The 22,496-nt window shown below is 44.5% G+C and overlaps 1 protein-coding gene and 1 long non-coding RNA gene across 4 annotated transcripts; both read right to left on the bottom strand.

The window, feature by feature from the left end:
- Window positions 1-8,453: 8,453 nt before the first annotated feature.
- Window positions 8,454-12,458, bottom strand: LOC135278656 (uncharacterized). The gene is made up of 3 exons (XR_010346106.1): window positions 12,071-12,458; window positions 10,652-10,792; window positions 8,454-8,532 (listed from the first exon to the last, which is right to left on the bottom strand). It is a non-coding gene; the product is annotated as an uncharacterized LOC135278656 (long non-coding RNA).
- Window positions 12,459-13,687: 1,229 nt separating this feature from the next.
- GPR55 (G protein-coupled receptor 55) lies at window positions 13,688-21,953 on the bottom strand. 3 transcript variants are annotated; one of them, XM_064435872.1, is made up of 3 exons: window positions 21,614-21,953; window positions 20,310-20,540; window positions 13,688-16,864 (listed from the first exon to the last, which is right to left on the bottom strand). In XM_064435872.1, the coding sequence occupies exons 2-3, from the start codon at window positions 20,327-20,329 to the stop codon at window positions 15,850-15,852; spliced, it is 1,035 nt and encodes a 344-aa protein (XP_064291942.1). In that variant the 5' UTR covers window positions 20,330-20,540; window positions 21,614-21,953; the 3' UTR covers window positions 13,688-15,849. The 3 variants fall into 3 exon arrangements, 2 of the variants coding, with proteins under 2 accessions (XP_064291942.1, XP_064291941.1); XM_064435871.1 differs by lacking the exon at window positions 21,614-21,953 and adding an exon at window positions 21,339-21,601; XR_010369849.1 differs by lacking the exons at window positions 13,688-16,864; window positions 21,614-21,953 and adding exons at window positions 18,506-19,614; window positions 21,339-21,600.
- Window positions 21,954-22,496: the final 543 nt, after the last annotated feature.

Raw genomic sequence — 22,496 nt, 5'->3', positions numbered from 1 at the left:
ATATGTCACCTTCAGGCCACACACATATGTCACCTTCAGGACACACAGACCTCACCTTCAGAACACACATGTGTCATCTTCAGGCCACACACATATGTCACCTTCAGGCCACACACATATGTCATCTTCAGGCTACACACATATCTCACCTTCAAGACACACAGACCTCACCTTCAGGACGCACACATGTCTCATCTTCAGGACACACACAGGTCCCTCAGTGGCAACCAGAGAAGTTCTGCTGATTCCCTTGCTTGCCCTTAAGGCCATCCTTCTCCTTGCAGTGCTGGGCTGTGCCAGCCAAGGTCCTGGCTCTCCTGCTGTCAGTCCTGGCTCTTGGGAAGTGTCAGCATGGGGCTGATGCTGCTCTCAGCCTTCCAGTTTATGACAAGTCAGTAACCACAGAGGGCTGTGCAATGAAGACATGGTGAGGTTTTTTTCTCGATTTAAACAATAGCCTAATCAGTGAGAAAAGCATTTGTCCTACTTGAGAAGAGGGAGCATCCACTGCTGTGATGCAGAGCTGCCTGCAGCATCTGTGTGAGCCAGAAGTGGGAAGAAATATTCCATCACCTTCGTCTGGTGGCTCTGCAGAGCAGTTTGTAACTGAGTTGCTCCATCTCGTGGCTACAGGAGAGTAGCGTTTCGGTTGCCAGTTTGGGATTTCGCGGCTAATGCACCACTGAGTGCGGTGGGTTCGGTGTCGGCTCATCACCTGCGCGCTCCTTTCGTGCTGGAGGTGGGAGAGGAGAAAGGCACAGCAGGCTCACAGCTCGCCTTTCCGCAAGGCATTGCGGAATGCCAATCCTCCACGGGAATGAGGAGCTCAGCCCTGCCATCTGTCTGTCTGTCTGTCTGTGGTGTGCCACCGGGAGGAGCAGCTCACCGTGGAGCTCAGACAGTTTAAACCAACCTGTCCCCACCAGCCGAGTCCGCTCCTTGTCCTCCCTGGCCCTGTTTGCCCCCGCAGCCTGGGATGAAGAGCAAGGGAGAGCCAAAGCTCTGATGGCTCTGGGCGGGGAGGACCAAGGCACAGAGCAGCTGAAATGAAGCTTTTCTGGGGAGGAAGTGGCCACAGGGGCTGACTGTGTGTGGGGCCGAGGGGCCAGGGCCAGGAAGCTGCTGAGCCGAATCAGCGCTCTGACCACAGCACTGTGTTTGTCACGGTGTTTGGGGTCCTCGGGAAAGACTGAGGGAGGCACCAGCCAACCTTGGCTGTGCAAGAGTGCCCCAAGGGTCCTTCAGTGCTGGGGGAGCTGAATCTGCTGCTTGGGAGAGCAGGTGAGCTGCTCTGGCTCTTTGAGCCTTGGCACGTTTAGTGTTGAACTGATCTGATATCTTTGGAGAGACATGTTTCAGTTTCCACAGAGAAGTCAGCTGGGGATGCTCTTGTGGGACTTGTGAGTCCAAATCAGCAGGATAGGTATTTTCCATCTCAGTGCCCTGAGAGTGGTGAAATTTGAAGCTGGTGGAGATGTGTCTCTGGTGTTGCAGATTTTGCACTTTCGGTTGTTCCCTGGCTCCGCAGAGCAGGCGTTAGAGGAGGCTCATGCACCCCAGCTATGGGCCCTGCATAACACATCACAGCCTATGTGTCTCTTCTGCCTAATGGCTGAGTCATTTTGACACTGCTAAGGTATTTTTTTCTGTTTAAACCATTAGCTACACTGGTCTTCAAATTATCATTACCCTTGAAAGGCTTGAGACAGCATTTTCGCAAATCTAATATTTCCTGAGCGATCATACAAACTTCCAAACCATACGACTGACCTGATCATACAAACTTCCAAACCATATGGCAAGCTCAGAGAGGTACTTTGGCTGGAATTCTGCAAGGTGGGGGAAAAAAAATAAATCAGTTGCTGAAGATGGTCAAGATCTCATTTTATTTTTCACAGTTGTGAATTGCACGTACAGCTCTAGGAAAATAACTGCACAACTGGAGCTCCTTTCCAAAAGGCACTTGCACTCAATTTTGAGCCAGCTGGGCTGCTTAGATGGCTGAGGTACTGTGTGCACCCTTGGTGACCAAAGAGTCTGAGTCAGACCCCACATCTCATGGTTCCATTTTTTCTTAATGGGAATAGTCATTTTCCTTGCCTCGTTTCTGGGTGTGTTCTGTGCCTGTGAGAAACTGCCAGCGGTATTTACAGCAGGGGGGGAAGGTATCTGAATGTTAATTCATTACAAAAAAATAATGAACGGAAGAAGAACCCAAGAGTCATTTTAGGCAAGAGAAAAAGTGTGGTAATAGGTGGTTCAAGTGATCAGAGCCAGCAGTGGATGTTTAGGGGAAGAGTTGAAAAACTGTGTGAAGAGAAAAACTCGGGCTGGCAGCTGAATCATGATTTCCAGTGTTCCTATGGTAGCAGAAATGGAAAGACAGCAAACCTCCAAGTTTAGATAATTGGCATTAAGAGATTAAATAGTTAGGAATGCAGTGACATCAGTGAGAAGCTGAAAAATCTACATTTTCCTGAATTTCTATAGATAAAATATTCCTCAAAGAAAATATTCTTACAAAATTGTATGTTTGCAAAAGACCTGCTTGCAGGGGAAAAAGGGAAACTTTAAAAAATATTTTTACTAGAATTCATTTTGCTTTCTCTGTTTTCTGCTCTATTACTTTATTATGTAAACCGTGTGTACCATTGTTGTGCCAAATATCAACTCACAGTCTATTTTAATGTTAACAGACCAGCAGCAATGCATGTATTTATGATATCATGACGTACCAGTAAAATGTAACTTTTTAGCACCAGAGGTAGAGCACACAGAGGATTTGGCTGCTAATGAAAATCTCTTTCCTCCTGCTGCTGCACAGTTGGACACATCAGTTTGGTGCTTTGCTAATGTTACAACCTGTTTGTCAAATCCTGTCCCTGCTGAACACTGCGCTGATCAGGTGTGGTGTTTGTGCCTGGACAAACCACTTTTAGGGTGATTTAGGTTTCTGCACAGGACATCTCAGTGCACCATGCATCTCAATTCTTTGCCTGCTGGGCACAGCCAAGGTTGGGCTTTTTTGTCCTCTTCTCGATGTACCTGTTCTGACCTTGTCCTGCTGGCATAGATAGGGTCTGGGATTTGGGGTTTTTTTCCATTTGATGTGTGGGAAATCAAAGCAGAGATAATAAGAAAGATTTCCCAAAGGTTATACAAGATGCCTGCAATGGAGTGCAGTTTCCTAGATCCAGATGTCCAAGACCAAGACACAATATTTCACCTGTTCCTTCCTGGGGCCCAGGAGGGACAACAGTCCATCAATTATGGCTGGATGTTCACACCCTTCTAGAAGTCCTACATTCTTCCAATAAACCTTGTCTGTCTGCCCATTCCTATTCAGAATTAACTATTCTTGGGTGGGAAGTGTTGAAACTGTGTTGATAGTATGTAGTAACAAGCAAAAGAAGTATTAAATGACATTGTTTTATTTCCTTTCAGGTTTCATATGTATGTGATCACCTAATTAATTTGAATCTTTCAGCCTTTCTGATCAATTTCAATAACATTTCAGTTGGGGTGAGGCTGTGTGAAGGAGGGCAGGGAGAGCTTTGTGCCAACCTCTGTGTCTAGAAGATGCTGTGTATGCAAAGTTAGAGATGTGGTCCCCAGAGAAAGGGGCCCAGTGGCTCCACAAAAAAACCCAAACCTGGGTTTCAACCAAAAGAAGGAAGAGCTGCTGCTCCTGCCCTCTCCCTGCTGCATTTCCCCCTCCTCTTCCCACTGCTTTGCTTCCCTCAGAGCTGGTGTGCACAGACTGAGCCCACACCATTCTCTGCCATTTTTGAATGCCCCTTCAGTGAAAGGTTTAAAAGGTTTTTAGTGGACAACATCCACTGTGAGTTTAAAAATGTCCATCTTCCTTCCTGGAAATGGAGCATGTTATCTGCTCATTTGGTATTGTGACACGCCTGCGCTTCAGACTTCTCACACTTATTAATTTCAGTGAAATCAAATTCAAATGAATAAATATATGACACTGATGAAGATGTAACATGCATTTATCAGGCCACATCCTTTTCCTGTTGTTTTCCTGGTATGTGTTTCTAAAGTCAAGTATTAAAATATTTTAGCATAAAAATTTCTCTGGTCTTGAGCATTTTTTTGTAAATAACCACAACCACTGAAGCAACACTAAATAGGGCTATAAGTGCTGATTTAGCAGTCTGGCTTTTGATCTGAATTAAGTGGGGTGCTGGAGAAAGTGGTTAGAGTATATTTTTCTTTAACTACAAGATCTTTATTTTTTTTAATATTCTTACCGTAATCTGGTTTTTGCAGAGATGATGCTTGGGTCATGTTTTTCAGTGTTGACACCTGGTTCTTGGGAGGAAATTGTTCCAGCATCCAGAATATTGTTTCTTCCATTCTTTTTGATCTCATAAACTTGTGAAAAGTCAGATCAAATTTGAGATGAAGATGAGTCCAAGCTTCTAGAACTGCAGTTTAATGACATCTACATAGCCTGCTGCATTTCGCCAAATCTCTACCTGAAACTGTAACTGGTGATTTAAAAATTGTTCCTCTCGAGTTGTTAAAAAGAGTAACTATTTTTTGTGCTTATTTTCTTCTTCTTTTAACCTGACGTGGTTTGCCAAACTGAGAAATACTGACCATTTCTGTATAGGAAAGCTCTTATGATTCTGGATTGAGGAGAAGATATATGTTTGGAGGGACACCCATAAATATTAATTTAATTGGAATTCTCCCCCAAACAAATGGATGTACTGTGTAATTATGGCTTATTCCTCTTCTGCTCAATAGCAGCTCCCACACCAATGTCCAAGGGACTCCAGGTAGGGGCAGCTGCTATTCAGCAGGACAGAGATTTTCTAAGAGCCAGGTCTTACAGCATGTAAGCAACAAGGCGGGGGGGAAAGGGTATGTGATGCTGTTCTATTTGTTAATTGACACTAGTTACACCAAGACAATTTTTATTGTACATGCTGGAACCACAGAGTGCTGGGTTTTGGTTTGCATCCAGCTGGGTTTTCACAGCCAGCTCAAGCAGTGCTGGGGTGCACAGGCACTGAGGGGGCCCAGCTTGCCTTCAGCCTCATTCCAGCTGCCAGGGGCTCCAGGGCTGCCTGCTGCCAGCAGGGAAGGGGCTCTGGCTCTGTGGGAGCCTCCCTGCCACCCTGTGCCCTGCTCCTCGTGAGCCGTGCTCAGAGAGGGGTGATCTCCACTTCAGAACCTGCCTGCGGTGCAGGGCTGTGCTCCAAGGTGCTCTCTGTATTTAAAGGGCTTTTGTTTCATACAGGTCTGTCTTCTCTAAAGTTCAGCAGGCTGCTGCTGAAGGCAGACCAAAGGGTCTGGCTGCTGTGAGTGAAGCTCTCAGCCAGAAGGAAACCCAGGCAGGGCTTTCATGTTTGTGCTCTCCTCGTGTTGCATGTCAGTCATTTCAGAACCCCCAGCTCTCCCCCTTCAGACGAGCACCCTGTGCACCAGATGTACATGAGACCTTCGGGTCTCTCAGCTCTCTGACATGAGAAGCAAGGTGACTCAATCCCACAGCTTTCAGTGTACAGGAAAAAGCAGCCTTTTCTCACTGCTGAGGGAAATCTGGGGCAGATTCTCAGAAGAGTCCCAGCTGTGGCTTGCTGGCAAGCACCAAACCTGGGAAAGGAGCTCTGTGGACAGGTGACTGCCAGGGAGGGTGATAACCCCAGTGAGAGAGGACAGAGCATGCTGCAGGGCAGGAGGGGGGATGGCTCAGGAATGGCTCTCCTTTCCCTACCTGGGCATAACTTCCTCTACTTTAGGTGGAGGTAAGAGGACAAGCAAAGTGGAAAGTTTTGTAAGGAACCTTTTTCAGTTAAAGCAAGTGAGCCACAAACCAGTTTTGAGAACTGAAAGGTAAGGCTGAGGAGCCAAAATTTAGGTGCAAAGTTCAGGAATGGAAGAGGGTTTGAATTTCAGCCGAGGCCATCATCAGGGACAAAAAACACATTGCCCAGAATGTTAAAATTTAGAGTAATTGCTATTATTTTAGGATCTGGAGAGGGATTGTGATGTATATGGCACTTTAGATGGTACAGCCACTTGGAAAATTGAAGATTTTGTTGAAGGGCAGAACAAAGAGCCCAAAATTTGGACTTGCTGAGAGACTGAAAGTTCTCTGGATCACTCCCAGTGTGTGTTGGTCCTCAGCTGCCTGTGGTGATGGGGAACAGAGAGTGGTTTATTTATATTGCTTTCCAATATGTGTCTTTTTCTGACTTTCCAACCTTTGCAAAGGGATTAGTTTGAAGCTGTGTGCCAGGTCTTGTCTATGCAGTGTGTGTGTGGTTGTATTAGAGAAATTTGCAGCCATAGAACAGAGTGGAGTTAAAATCTTTAAAAATTTGAAGAAATGTCAGCACCTGATGATTCATAACAGCCTGCTGGTAGGTTTAAACTGGCAGGCATGTTTGAAAGGACCACAGCTCAGCTGTGAGTGTCACTGTCATGGCCCAAGGGGCTCTGCAACATCTTCCTCATCCCCAACCCTCTGGCTGCCTCCCTGCAGACCTGCCCAGGCTCCCCAGGCTGGGGCACAGCTGGGTGTGGGAAGGGAACGGCCACTGAGGCTCCCAGCCTGCCCCAAAGGACCTGTCCATTTAATGGAAATGCCTAAAATTTGGCTGTGACTTCATGTCTGGGTGGTAAAAAGGCTGAGTGACACCTCTGATCTTGGCAGAGGATGTTTGTAGATCTTTGGGCTTTTAGACTTTTGTTTTCTAGTTACTTTTGAATTCTAGTTACAGTAAGAAAAAGCAAAAAAAGCCCAACTCTGCAGATACCCACTTAAAAAAAAATAAATTATTTTAGAAATAATTTGCAAATTACAATAATCTGAAATAATTTTAAAACCGAGGTGCCTCTTGGTAATGTAACTGACCTTTTGGCACTTACAGATCTCACTGAAGCCCATGGGTGCCCTCTTCTCCTTCCAGTCAGAGAAACTGAGAAACCATCTGACTGCTCCTTTTACAGCCACAACTGAAAAAGCAAGGTCTCCTAAACCAGACTGATGATGCTGAGAGCCTGGTGTGGGTGTAACTCTGACATTGGCAGAGTGGTGATGGAATCAGCCACATGGAGCTCTGATTAATTTTTAAAGCATTAGGTGTTGGCATGGAAAAAAGTTTCCATCCGTGGGTAAACTGGGCACAAACAGGATGAAAGGTTTATCTGGTGATACTTCTGGATTTTTACAAGGGTCAAAGTGCAGGAAGAACGCAGCAGAAAGTAAGAGACAGCAGCTTAAATGTGGGTGGCAGGAAAACCAAACCATGGCTCGTGTGGCCAAGGGTGTTTCAGGGGCAGAAGGCTGAAGACAAGCTGCAAGACAGTGCATGTGTATGTTCTTTGCTGAAAAATTCAATGTTCAATCTTGTCAGCTTTCCACAGGGGAGAACTCTCGCTGGTTGGTTTGCTGGAGTGAGGCTTCTTAGGTCTTCTGTCCTAAAAATCACCATGGATGCATTTTTATATAATGGACGTGGTGCTTGGTGCAGCTAGGAGACAGCAGAATGTGTTTATTTATTTATTTTTGCTTCTCTTTGTCCTGCCTGCAGTATTGAGCCAGCACAGAGGCAATTCCTGCTGAGCTGGACCGAAATCTGCCAGTGATGACACCTGAGGCATTAGGCTGAGCTCGGATTGAATAATGGTCCAAGAGAGAGCAGCATTTTCATTCCAGCATGAGCAGGGAAAGGGAGCATGTGCTTGTTTTCACACTCAGCATCCCTGCTGGGGGGCTCTGGCTGTGCCTCTGGTCCCTCTTCTGTCTGTGTGCTGCCAGAACACACCTGAGAAACTCGGATTTACTGGAACAGAATTTGTTTGACAGAGTTTCATAAATGAGAGATGATCCAGCTGAATTCCCCAAGCTGAATTTCTAGTGCTGGAAGTCAAAAAAGAAGAAAGAACAGAAGGGTTTGCTGCGTAAATTCAGCAAATGTGGTTTGGAGTAATTTAGAGAAGTGTGTGACTCAAAACAAATCATGCTGTCTACTTTCAAGAGAAAGATTTAGTTCTCAGGATATCTTTGTGTTTCTACTACTATAGCCTGAATAGAATCAGGTTTTAAACGTGATACTTTTTCTAACAATTTTACTGTCTTTATTACACTTAGGGCTTGTTGTTACATTGAAAAAGAAACAACAAAAAAACCCTAGAAGAATCACACTACAGTTCAGATTTCAGCATTTTATGCTGCCAAGGGATCTATGGTTTCAAGGCAATTATGTCACAGGGTCTGGCTTTTCAGTGTGGTCTCATACATGGGAAGGAGAGAGCTGGAAACATGCAGAGATCTCTGATTTTATTGGAACTGCTGCATGCAGGGCACACCTAAGACAATTCAGTGCAGTGGGAAGAGAAGGACAAACATTTGCAAGAATTCAGTGCAGTTTTTGTTGACTTTGCAGTGTTTCAGCAACTATTTCAGCTGCTGTAGGAATGGAGAGCAAATCTTGGTTTCACTGGGTTGGAACTGCTTGCCTTTGGATAAGATTTGGTGTAGTAGCAGAGAAAAGGCACTGTCTGAAAAAGGTTCAAAGTGGAGGTATTAGGCTCTTTTAAAAGACATGGCATATTCTTTTTTTTTTTTTTTTTTTTTTTGTATGATGAAATATTGAGAAAAATTACCCAGCCAGTGTCAACCTGAGTGAAGGGGAAATGAACCATAGTAACACAGCAAATAAACAGATCAAAGGTACCAGAAAAACACCAACAACTTCTTTTTTTTTTCAGTAACACCAGGCAATTAGTTGATTAATACAGATACTAATGGTTGTCTCATTAACCTACAAGGGCAGTCATGTGTGGTCTCCTTTCCAGAGCTCAGCTAGCATCTGGCATAATTATTGGCTGCATCTCTTTCAGTAATGAGTTGATTGGGGTGGCAGAGATGCTTAATAAGCATCTGTATGGTTTCATCTGCAGGATGCAGATATCCAAGTCCACAGAGAGCTGATCTGAGAGCCCAGCTGTCCAAGCACCCTGCTGCCCTTGGGGATGGCAGGCTGCTGCTTGTTGAGGGCAAACCAGAAGGTAAAATATTGAGTTTTTAGCTAGAGATGCCAGAAGCTCTTCAGGGGCTGCTGAGGGACCCTCACTTGTGTCTGGATTTGACCTTGCAGGATGGGGCATTGCTTGTTTCCCTCTTCAGAGTGTGGCAAAAGGCAGCTGTGAAGTCGAGCTGCTGAGAGCACCTCCGGGAAACTGGAGAGGGGCACTGAGCACTGGCACTGCTGTGCCAAAATGAAACTCGAGTTTCATTTCAGCGCATTGCACAAAAGGTAAAATATATACATTTTTAATATATACCTTGTGGGACCAGACAACCTGCAGAGTTTTTCTGTTCTCTCTGTTAGCTTTCACATGAATGTCTCATGGGTTTATTTGAAGTCACACTTTTAACAAGGGAAAACAGTGGATTTGGATTGTGATCTTGATGTGGTGATCGTGGGCATCCGTGGTGTTTGCAGTTCCCAGAACTACAACTGGACCTCACCCACGTGAATTTACCCACTGAACTGGGTAAATTCCATCTTGGTTGGAATGAAGATTAACTGTGGAACAACGTTTGTCATTCACAGGTGTGATTTTCCAGGTGTCAGAAATATGAAAATGCAATGAGTATACTACAGCCTTAATGTGAGCAAAAAAAGGTGTTTTCCCCTATTTTTTTTAATGGAAATCCAGCTGTCCTTAAAGCTGCCATGCTTTAGCAAGTGGGGGAAAACCAACTTTTTCAAATCTCCACAGAGGTAATGGCTCACCAGCAGCTGCCTGCCCTGGGCAGCACCTCTGTGTGCCATGGAGCAGACTGCAAGGTGGCTGCATGGATGGGATTTCTCATGGGAAATCTCATTCTCATACCTCTGGGACATTCTTTGCCCCAGGAATCTGGCCACTGTGTATCTCCACAATTGGGGCTTGAAAACCTGGCTAGAGCCTGGAAGACTTGCAGAAGCACCAAGCTGGGCTGAGGAGAAGATAAAGAGCAGGATGTGTTTGTTTCAAAACACCTGCACCATGGGCAAGCTTTGAGACTTGTCATGAGGTGTGCCAGCGTGCCCTGCCTCCCCTCAGCTCTGCCCTTCATGCTTTAAACGAGTGAGCACTGAGACCTGCAGTGCAGCAGCGTGGACAAGGACAGTGGGCATGGGGAGGAAAGGCTGCCAGGGGCTGCCTGAGGGGCTCTTTGCAGTGAAGGGTGTCAGGTGGTGTAAATGAGGCAATGTGGATGTCATCCTGGTGTCCCTTTACAGATGTACAGCAGGTCTGACTCGGTTACTGAGCTCACTCTTGGCAGGATGAGTCCTCACCTTGGAGCAATGGGTGCTGGAGAAAGCAGTGCCATTCCTAGGGCCTCTTGGTGAGGCAGAAATGACAGTGATTAAAGAAAGAATGAATTAAAAAGCCACAGTCCAGCATGAATTTGGCTCTGGTGAGCCCTCTGTCATGCCATATGCTGCAGTGAGTACTGCCAGCATTTCTTTTTTTTAATATATATATATATTTAAAATGAAATAAATGAAAGCAAAACTTTTGATAGGGCGAAAGGCAATAAATTGTGCCACTCCAGGAACACAGAATGTACTTCTTGCAGGGCCTGAAGTACACCAGCTGCTTGGCTGCTGCCCACCTGGCTCACCTTTTGCTTCCCGTGTAGGGATCGTATCTCGCTCTCAGTCATTCTGACTTCCTCACATGAAAGGCACTCTAGAAATGCAGCTATTCTTAGTCTTTTCAGGTGTGCTCCAGTGCTAACACTTGCTTTAGTCTCCGTGCTGGCCTGATGTTCAAAAGATAGAAGATTGCTTGTGTGAGCCTGACGTATCCATGGGGAAGGGGTGAACTTGGTTTCTCTGGACTTTTCGAGCTAACACTGAGGTTACAGAGCTGTGGAAGCTCATTGCATAGTGCTATTTTGTGGCAATCAGTTCCTAGGAGTGATTTTCCAATGCAAATAGCTTTCTTGCAGACAGAAAATCATTTAATTATGTGTTCAGAAGCAGCACGGGAGCCTTCACCTAATGTTCTCCATAGTCTAATGTTATATAACTTTAAAGAAATAGGTGGGTTTTGGTTTTGCTTTCTTCTGTTTCCCACGCACATTTACAGGAGAAATGGTTTTAGCTGCTTACAAAAGGAGTATACAAAAGCAGCTGAAGAAAGCCACAATGTGAGATGCAGTGACAAAAGGCACAACTTTTAAGAGTGCTGGGCAGGCACACACCCAGAGCAGCTTGGGGACACCTCTGGGGAGACATCCAAAATCTGGCCTTGAGCAAGAAGAGGGGTCAAAGAGGGGATTCTGTGCCTCATGTGACCTTTATGCTGGGAGCAGGTTTGTGCCCACCTCGGGCTGCCCAGGCAGATCTTTCCCTGCCAGCAGGCTCAGCTCACCCTCTGTGCTCTGCTGTGGCCCCCTCTGCTCCTCTTCCTCTGCCTTCCTCCCCCCTGCACACACAGCAGCTGAACAGCAAGAGAAGTTGCTGTGCCTTTTGGTAAGTGAGCCTTTGGCTGTTCTCTGCAGCTCTGAATTTGGCAGTGCCAGGAGAGCAGCCAGAGCAGTGTGTGGGGTTTGTGTTTCCCTACATGTTGAGCAAGCACACTGATTTGAAAGCCAGCCGAGCCAGCTCTCCCATTTGTAATGTTCTGTAAATAACAGGCAGGTTTCTTTCAGTCTGCTCAGGCAAGCACATTTCTGCCCCTGTTCCCCCGTGGCAAGTCCTTTTGGTGCATGGCAGCCAAAGTGTCTCAGTCCCCCATGCCCCACAGAGGGATTGTTCAGGCTGCTGGCATCTGCCACTGTGGTGCTGAGCAGGTCCCTGCAGGCTCCCAGGGCAGGTGACAGTCCCCTCAGGGGCTGGGTGGGCTCTTTTCCCCTGCTGGACTTGCCAGTGCCTCAGAGCACACTGCCTCTGCTCGGCTCCTCTCCTGGTGTTTGGGTGGGAGGATGGAGAGCGTGCCCAAGACTCAGAGAAAGCAATTAGTCTGAAGTGGAAAATTAATGTGAGGGGGAAAACCTCAGCAAAACCACTTTGGTGAGACAGACAGAAGTCTGTACCTTTGAGTAGCCTGGGTTTGTCTCTCGTTACATGTGTTTGAGGCACGCTAAGTTGTGGTGTTGCAGAATAACCCCCGAGTGACACCCTGGGAGCTCTGGGTCTCTCTGAAGATCAGTTTCAATCTTCCAGCCCATTTCAGCTTCTTGCCATGATCTGGAGGCTGCCTCAGGCACTGAGATGGCTGCTCTTCTCACTTGGAAGTTTCCTGAAAACTTGAAATCACTTGATGTGACAAACTACTAGAGTCACATTTATCAGGTTTTCTTTCTGTTCATCCTCACATGGAAAACTGTCTGGTTTATATTTTTAACTAATGTATTTCATCAGAGTGAAAAGTTGTTGGACTGACTCTCCAGGGCCCATCTGTGCTCACTGTGGCCCCTTGTGAGAAGGCAGGACACTAACAGTGCTTGGATCTGGGCTTTGATCCTCCCCACGTGCCTATGAGCTCACAAATCATGCATCATAAAAGCAGTGTATGAAGGCTGGAAAGGTTCGTATATCAGGTCCTCCACTTGCTATTAAACCAGTTGAATTTCCTTTTTTTGATGTCGTTGTTGAAAATCTTTCAGAAGGAACTTCTTGGGCAATAGAACTTTTCAAAAATTCTGGTATTGTTTTGATGGTAGTCTTATAATATTAGAAATTAGTGGAGTGTCACTGAGTTCTGTGCTCAAGCAGGGAAATGAAGATGATATAACCCAGCAGGCAAAGGGACAGGAAAAGAATTTGGGGAACAAATCCTGCATGGTTTTGTCTGTTGGGAGTTTTTGTTTGCTTGTTTAAATTGGGGGTTGGGGTTTTTTTGTCCTAACTACTTTCATGTTCTTCTGTCTTTCAGTTGTGTGAGTCTATAAAATACAGCTTGGGGAATCACAGTGATGGTTGAACAAGTGCTAATTGTAGATGTTGGAGTAATCTGCCATTGATAAAAATGCCCTCAGGAAAAATCAGCTCTCTTCTATGTTGATGAGACCTGTGGGGTTTGGCCCAGTTAGGGAAGTTTAATGGGATGAAAACAAAATATTGTGTTGAGAATATTCTCACCTGTGGCCTGAAACAGCCATGTCCAGAAGAATTAATGTTAAACACACCTCCTCTGTAGGGTCTGTGGTTAATTGTGCAATTGTGGTTTTGTCCAATCCACAGAAGAGGGCAGAACTGAAAATGTAATTTTTAAAGGCATTGTTTTTGGTGTTTCTGGTTAGCACTTGATTTTTATTTTTTTTCCACTAAGACAGTGCTTCTTTCACTTTATAGTACAGCTGAGGCAGTGGAGAAGACCTGAGTACGTGAGAGGTTCACATTCAGGTTTCCATCACTTTTCTGTGTATTAAAACTAACACCAAGAGAGAAGAAACTGCTTCTGTTGCACCGAACCTGTGTATCAGCTCAGGAAGATCTGGGTTTTTAAAATGTCAAATGCATTTCAGTTTTATTCATCATCAAAATTGCTGTGTATCTTCCCAAGCTGCAGAAAGATTTTTATTGCTTTGTCCTGGTATAAAAATACAACCAGCTGGAGATGCTCCAGAGTTTACCACAGGAGCCTGTGTGTAAAATCCTGATTTAGAAAGAACTGTATTCTTAGCTGCAGGTCAAAGGCAGGACTTAAGTGTATTATTTGAATGTAAGTTCATCTTGAAAAGCAGTGAATTGAAAGTGACACCTTCTTGCTCAAAAGATGTGTGCTTTTATGTGCTAAAAAATAGGACTACTGTAACAGCCTGTGAAATCAACACAGCTGGGCTCCCTTCTTTCTCTTAATTTCATTTTCATTTCATTTCTCAAATTTCAAGCAGGATTAGCGAGGCTGCTCACATTTACTTATACGACAGGCAAAATTCAGACCAATGAAATTATATACAAAAACACTTTAGGCCAACAAAGAAGTGGCACTGGTGGCAATAAATGGGAAGAAAATAGTCCAGTTTAACTTCCAGATTTTGTAGTCTGGGTTTGCAGCCAGGAGCACACTGGGCCTTGAGAGCAGTGGCTCACTGTGTCTCCTACCACTGCCCATTATTGCAGCTTAATTAGCCCTGACTTTAATAATCCCAGCCTTGTGTGATGGGTCACAGTTGCTGCTGCTGAGTAATTTTTTAGGCAGCTAGTGCAGGCAGAGGAGAATTACATACGACTGTCAAATTAGGAAATTAAAATGTATTTTCACATCAAACACTTCACATGTACAGTTTATTTAGTAAAACCACTTCTTTCTCACACACGTATTTTGTATGCAAAGTAATGTGAAAGGTGCAAAGAAGAAAGGTTGACCCATATTGAAAATCTGTAAGTTTCTGAGTGATGGAGGCACTCAACAATGTTTAGAAAATCTATTCTTCTGGAAAGCTCTTCCTCTTGCTCCTTTACAGAAAGCAGTGAAGATGATAGTAAAAATATTTTTTCACCTCAGCTGTGGTCATAGTTTTAGTACTAACAAGTTTTAAAATGTTCATATATTAGGCCTACTATAAGATATGTGCAGCTGTCTACTTGCACAGTCAATAATTTCTATGGAAATCGATGGACAGCAAACTGTATTTTCAAAACTGGACCCTTTCTTTTTAATTTGCTACAGAGAGAGGGTAATTTCTTTTCACATTTTGAATAAATAAAATGGCTGCCCCAGAAACTTGACTACCAGCAGTCTTAGACTATTTTCACAGCTGTTTAGAAAGGCAAAGAAAATTATTTCTTTTTGTGAAAGTGTTTCTGGCTACAAGCACCAACCATGCCCAGATAGGAGTTCAAGAAATGCTTGGCTTAAATTGCAGCAAAGAAACCCTTAGATCAGAGTCAGAGCCAAACTCGCAAATGGAAATGGGGTGGTGACAACCCGGAAGTGCTGACCCAAACAGTTCAGGCAAGCCCAGAGACATTTGGAGAAGTGCACAGTGCAAGCTGGAAGGACTTCCCTAAGGAATGAGCTGGACAGAGCTGGTCCAGTCTTCTAGCTGGGAGAGAGGAGATTATCAATCACCCCCTCATCTTCTGTGATGCAGAGCTTGCTTTCTTAATTCCCCTGCTCTAAAAAAGAATGAGAAGAGAGGCAGAAGAATTTCATAAATGTGTTATGGTATATCTTTGACAGAAAGGCACTGATGTACATATTCAGCCTTTCTCTAAATCTCGTGTTTGAAGGGGTTATTTGGATTTACATGGGCAAAACCTGATTTAAAATTGCAGGAGAAAGCCACGATGATCCCTCAGCACAGGTGATCAGGAAAGCTGTTGCTCAGGAATGGCTGGTACCCTAAGGTTGTCCCTTGGATTTCTATTCTGGGCAGCATGGCCCCCATGAAAAGCAAAAACTGCTGTCCCTCCTAGCAGCCCTGAGCAGTCCATGATGCTTCCAGGAGGGAGGATTCCCTGCTGTCCCAGGCTGGCCAAGCTGTCCAAAGCAGAGGAGCTCCAGCAGTGACCTTCTGCAGAGTCAGACTTCTGGCTGGATATTTAGATACATTCTAAATTAGAATGGTTATGAAGAGTTATTTATGGTTTTGCTCTTAGCAACAGCTTTCTGACCACGTATGTAAGGGAAAACTGGTGCAGCTATGACCAAAGCTGACATTAAAAGGCATTCCCATGATCGGGCTCGTTTTCTGGCAAGCTTTTCACATTTGGTAGATACTGTCAAGGCTAATGCTTCTTTTGGTGTCAGTCTGTCACTCTGTTAATGCTGGTTCCTTAATCTAACTTTTTTCCTCCTTCATCTTTAAAAGGAAGAAAAATATGGAATGAGTTTGCAGTCACTGGGAAAACATTGTCCTTCTCCCTATGGCATGGTCCCTGCCACGTCGGGCACAACACTGTCAGTGTCCTGGCAAGGGGCATTCTCCCACTGCTGGCAGTGCCATCGCATGGCACAAGGGTTAAAGAGGGGACACAGCTCCATCACCCTCCTCAGCTGTGCTTTCTTACAGAATTCCTTTGCAGCAAAATAGTAGAAGATGGCATCGAGGCAGCAGTTCAGGTTGGCAAATGTCATGGACACCTGGAGGAAGAGGCTGATGGTCTGCTTCATCCTGCAGCCCAGGATCACGTGCTGCCTCACCAGGCACTGCAGGAGGATGCCAAGGTGGACGGGTGTGAAGCACACCAGGAACACCACCAGGTTGATGACGATTACTCGCAATGAGCCGCTCTCTTCTACGCTCTTTTTGTCATGAGTTTTGTGATTCAGGAGGATCCAGATGGTTTGAGCAGAGCAGAAAACCATCACAGCAAGCGGGATGAGAAACCCAAATATTTCCACAGAAACAATGAAGGAGACGTTCCATGTCTGATCTGACATGTTGTGAAAGCATTTAATAGGTTCCTTCTTCTGAAACACAAAAATTGGGATGCTGCAGATCCAAGCTGCTGCCCAGATGAAGCAGCAAATCACCACAGCCCACCTGGGGGATTGCTTAGCTCGACCCTCAAAGGGGTGCCTTATGCAGATGTACCTGTCCACGGTGATGCAGACGATGATGAAGATGCTGATGTAGGTGTTGACGAAGTAAGGAGCCTGTATGAAGGAGCACAGCAGCCCAGGCACCTTGGTGACAGAGTAGTACAGCTTTGGTGGCAGCGAGAGGAGCAGCAGGACGTCTGCCAGCACCAGGCTGATCATGTACACAGAGGTCTTGGTCTGCTTTCTCCAAAAGCAGCAGAACACAGACAGGGCCAGGCTGTTGAGCACCAGCCCGAGGATGAAGGTGGGGATGGAGAGCCCCAGCTGCACGCTCCGTGCCAAGCTGTCAATGGCTGTAAAACTGCAATTCTCGCTGCTGTTGGTCATTTCTGCCCTGAAATGACAGAGTGGGTTGGGAAGGTGTAACACTCACAGCTAATGCCATGATAAAGCCAAACCAAAATCCTTTCAAACGCAGTTCTAGAAATTTTTTGTTTTGAGCTGGACACTTGGTCAGCCTTTGCCTGTTACAGAAAGTGAAACCTTTCAAGCACAGAGCTTTCTATTTCCAATTTGACTGGCTTGGTGTGTTACAAGGGAGTCTGATTCTCAGGGGAAAGTAGTCAACATCCACTGATTTCCATCTCATGTACGAGAGTCCCATTCAGATATTGAAGAGACTGACTCCTTCAAACAAAATATTTTCAAAACCTCTAAAGACTACTGGCTATCTTTAATAATTTGTACACCTGTTGAAGTTTCCCTACACTTATGCTTAGTTTTGTTGCTACACAGGAATAAATGAAATTACTATTCCATATTAAGGTATGTTGATCTGATAGCTGGGATTTTGCTCTTACATCTAAATCCCTTTGCTGATGTGCTTTTACTGCACCCACATTTATATGATATTTTTGTTTCATACAGTGCTTATATCCAATGGAGTATATTAAAAGGTCAACTTAAGAAGACTGATCTTTTATCTAGGTGCAAAATGAGTAAGCGTGTTTTTTCACTTGTGCTTAACTTTCAGCATTGTTTAAATTTGGGGTTTGCAGTTTAAACTTTAACTGCTTATCTTAGACAATCCAGCAGAGATTAGCAAGTGGAAGCCATGACATCTTCATAATGCAATTCTTAAAAAAAAAACCTCATTTGTCTTGAATGTTATAACTGTTTTTAAAAATATACATATGCTTTAACAAACTATGCCTTAAAAGTGCTTTTTATAAGTGCTCTTTAAATCAAAACCACAAAAAGTCCCAATAAAGCAGAGGAAATTGGTAGTTGAAGTTCCCAGTCCAGTTCAGCCAACCAAGTAGCTCAAAAGAAATTTTAGGAGTAAGTGAAGGTGTTTTAAGAAAAGTTTCATCAAGAGGAGAATCTTTGCTTTGGAGGATGAACAGTGACAGCTCTTAAGCACTGCCAAATAGAGCTAAACTTTGCTAAAGAAACCAAAACCTACTAGTGAAACATTTTTTTGTGTGTGTGACAAAAATAAAATATTTTTAAAAATATAGAGAATCAGAGAACAGCTGAGGAGACAGCCTTGCATTTTGCCAACTCTTATACCATTAATTTCATAGGAATGCTGACATTGTGCTGGAGGTCAGATGTGGGATGGCTTGTGGGAATCAGTGAGTGATAATGGAAATAACTGTCTGAACATGGACTGCACTCAGAGCTCACCATGCTCCTGCTAGTGAAACATTAATTTCCAGCTCACACTACAGAAAGGACAGGCACATGGAGCTGAAGGTCCAGCCCAGTAGCTGTTATGAGATGTGGATGTTATTAGTGTGGCTGGAAAAGGTTCAGTCTAGTCTATCTGTTGTAGGAAAAAGTGTCAAGTGTGATTAGAGCAGTTCTGTAACTGATGAGCCTAAGCTTCACACGGATTTATAAAGAAAAATGCTAAATAAGTCTTTGAGAGCCCTTACCAGACCCTTATCTTTGATGAAGTATTTGCTTTTTCATATAAGGGAAAGGCTGAGGATTTCAGGCACTTTCATTTCAGCAAAGTGTACTAGAAACAAGTGGTTAGCACCAGAAAAAGCAGGGTTTAGAACAAGGGCTGTTCAGTAGGTAGGGAAATGTTTGTCTGAAGCTGGTGAGGGTTACAAACAGAGTGGGTGGGGGTTACTAAGGGGGTGCACAATACTGAGACTGTCCTTGGCTGTGTGACCCCACTGTAGGAGTGAGGGTGGCCTCTGGGGAGGGGCTGGGTGCCACTGCCACCTGCAGAGAGCTGGGCAGAGCCACCTGGGCTGGGCAGAGACACCTGGGCTGGGCAGTCACAGCAGCGGCAACTTAGGAAACAGCAAAAGGAAAGCTGGATGTTATCACTGGATTTATCTGTCAGAAACGAGAGCAAAAGGGAAAAGCTTGGTTTGGTCATCAAGGTGAGGTTAAATCACTTATTTGAGCCAGCAATATGTGGCAGCTACTTGGAAAATGACGTGTTTGTGGTGTATAGAAGCGAGAAAAATCACACAGAACATGGAGCTGAGTTGGTGCAGTGTGTGCAAGGGCTCACTCTGGGGAGATGCTGCTGTCACTGAGGGGCAGGACAGGGAAGGGGACACGAGAACATGAGCTTTAGTGTGAGTACAGGTGTCCTGTGGCCAAGGGCACCCATCCACCTGGGGAGAAAACCAGGCAACATGAAACATTTTGGGGTAGGGAGAACACCTGTCAACCCAGCACTTGGTGTGCTTTGTAAATGTATCAGAAAACCATGCATGATGACTCCTCAAAGTCTGAGGTTTGATGTAGGTGTAGGAGGAGGGATTAGAAGTGACCTCACCCCTGATAAATCACAGTTGTACTAATTACCAAAGAACAGCCTTGCCCTTGATGGGTCACAGCTGTGACTAAAAAAGATAAGTGTGATAAAAGGGGTGGGTGGGCCAGTCAGGGGGAGCCCTGAGGGAGAAGGCAGGATCCAGAGAGACACAAAGAAGAATGAAACAAAGAAAAGAGTTGCTGCTGCAGGAGATCTGCTGTGAGATGAGCCTGGGTCTGATGGAGTTGGAGCCTGCAGTGATACTCCTAGGTGTGACTTGCAGTCACATTCCAGCAGGAATAGCCAGCAGTCAGAGAAGCCAGCAGCAGGAGCTTGCTGTAGTAGTCAGGACGGCTGAGCTGTAAAGAAGAATAAACCAGGACCCTTTCCATGTTGTTATATGAGGATCTGTGTCTTGGCTCATGTCTACCCCTGACAAGATGTCTGCTGCAACACTTTGGTGCATCACTAGCTCACTGAATGCCTTTTCTTTAGAATTCATTAGCACCAAATTACGTGTAGCATTACTCCAGAAAATTACTAATTTCAAGAAAAGAGCCTTTGAATTGATAGTTGTCTGATTGTCAAAAACATGGGGGTTTTTTAATCATTTTAGTGTCTCAAATTTAAAATTTACATCTTGAGTAATCCGTGGGAATTGTTTGCAACTGTTCCAGACTAAGTAACATTTGCTTAGGGTTCATTTTCATTGACAAATAACCTTGCAGTCATTTCATAAGCATCATCTTTACTGCATTGTCCAAATTATTAGTAAAAATACTGCTAATACTCATCCTGAAAGATACTGAACTGTACCAGAGACATCTTTCCTACAGATCAGACACTGATTAGAATCTCAGTGGGTACCACGAATCATAGAGAAGTTTCATACTGCTCATGTTTCCTTTGCTTATGAGAAGTTTTTAGAGGTAGTGTGTGAAGCCTGTTTCCCCCTCCTACAGCCCCATCTCCCTTTGCTGACGGGTTCACAGAGGAAGTCAAATTACTTCTATTTCAGTCATTCTCAGATTAATCTGTGCAGATTTTTACTTACCACTGACTTGAGTTCTGCATCCTTACAAGCAGATTCTTTGGTGGGTGATTCCAATAGTTCTTTCAAATACTAAAGCCAGGATTACAGGTCTAGTTTTTCCAACTCCTTCCTCTCCACCTTCTCAAGAGAGGTACCACGTTTGCTCTTTTCCAGTCTTCCAAGGAAAATTTCTGTCCTCAACAGGTTTTTTGAAGGAATCTCCTGTGGCTTTAGGATTGTTTCAGACAACTCCTAGAAACCAAAAGATAATACAAGAACCTGTAATAAACAGTACTGAAGAGAGTGTGCCTTAGCTGGCCCAGTCTCTGTGTCATCACTGCTGCATTTGTTTTTCTCCTGCTGAGGATTTTCCTGTTCCTTTGAACTCATTAAACATTAATTGGGTTTGGCCATAGCAGGAGCTCGTGGTTTAGTGAGCAGCAAAGGTGTTCTGACCTAGGAAATGAACAGCAAGGTTTTACAGTAATAGCTCCACTCGTTTTTTGATTTTTTTGGGTTTTTTTGCAATAGGACAGAATTAATGAATGGTTTCCTCTTTGCAGCTTGGGCCTGAATTCATCTGGGATTCACACAAATCTGTATGAGAGCCCAGCTTAGAGATGTTACACTAAGGGTATTCTTGGCCATGAAAGCTTCATTAGCAGAAACATGCTTTGTTTATATCTATTTCCTAGAACATTATTCATGTTAGATGTAAATTATTCTCTTGTGGATGTACTGGAGAAGAGCAAGATTGCTCAGTGCAATGAGCAGCAGTTCCCACTCCTGCCATGTATTTTATCTGTGGCTGGATAATTTCTTACCAATTTTTTCCTGAAGTATTTTGATTATAACAGAATAGACTTATGTTTATCACTAAAGCAGAAGTCTTTCTTTCTGCTCGAAGCTAAACAACACCACATTTGATCTTATTGTTGGAATTATATAAATAACAATCATCTAACCAGCTTAGAAAATGTCTACAATCAATGCTGCTACTAAATTGTTGGAAAAAGTAAAAGTCAGAAACTAAAACAGGAATTACTTTACCTGAACCCTGGCAAGCAGATCAGCAGCATTGCTTCAGCCCAGGCTGTTCTACAGAGCATGAAAGCGTTTTCTGACAGCCCGTGCCTTACAGTTTTCTAAGCGGCACAACCAACCACATCCTTCTTTTCTTCTCTTTTTTTCCCCCCCCCCGTCTCAAAATACACTCTGTGCCTACTTACATAGGCAAGTGAAGGTGGAAAAAGTGTAAAAATTTGAATCCTCAGCTGTTTCCAGTCAGCAGTCAAAACAGGGTGGGGAGCAGCTCTGGCCTTTACCTGGTGTGGTGCAGATCAGAGCTTCTGTGAGCTTGTGCTGGCTACCTCCAAATTCCCAGTTATTCCTTGAGCTGGGGAGGAGCTTGAAAGTGGAAAGTTGTAGGAGAGGTTGTAATAAAAATAGGGTTTCTTCCCCCAGTTTCTGCTCCATTTGCATACTGGGGATCAGCAGTGAAGCACTCAGAGGTTTCTGAGAGGTACAGCTACTTCCACACCTGCAGCTGTTGAACTATTTCAGGGGTTTGTGCCACTTTTAGCCAGCTCAGGTGTGTGATTCATAACTGCAGGCTGGCAAACAAGTATTTATCTGTGAGAAGACTGAGGTGCACAGAGCAGCAAACGAGTGCCTTACACGTGTGAGTCACACAGGAGCCAAAACACAGTGCTCTTGAGATGAGCTTCCAGGGCTTTCTGGAACCTCTCTGCTGAAGTGTGAAACTCACTCACTCAGCCCCTCTCCTGACTTGTGGACATGCTGCAACACTTCGCAGAAAAATACAGGAAGAAGCACAGCTCTAAGTCACAGTTTTCAAATTGCAACCTGGCTTTGGAGGTAATTTCATCTTTCTGGAGAAAAAGTAGCATCAGCATTCATACCACAGGAGTAGGAGAAGAAAAAAACCTGCCATTTTCTTCCTGTCTCACTTAAAAATGGGATTTGGAAAGAAGAAAAAGCAGAACCCCAAACAAAGTTTATGTAAACCTCCTCAGAAAATTGTGTGGCAGAGGAAATGAATGCAATGTGATTCATAGCATTTGGGAAACCCATTCTGGAATTGGAAGGTTTCGAGGGCTTTGCAACTTCTGTCTTCTCAGAGATGTGGTCTGCCTCCAACTCAGCAACAGACTGAAATGAATCTGGAGTCACGGAAAGAAACTTAGG

The sequence above is a fragment of the Passer domesticus genome, chromosome 11, assembly GCF_036417665.1.
Source record: "Passer domesticus isolate bPasDom1 chromosome 11, bPasDom1.hap1, whole genome shotgun sequence".
NCBI lineage: Eukaryota > Metazoa > Chordata > Aves > Passeriformes > Passeridae > Passer > Passer domesticus.
Note: the sequence above shows the minus strand (reverse complement) of the source record. Positions and strands in the feature narration are given on the sequence as shown.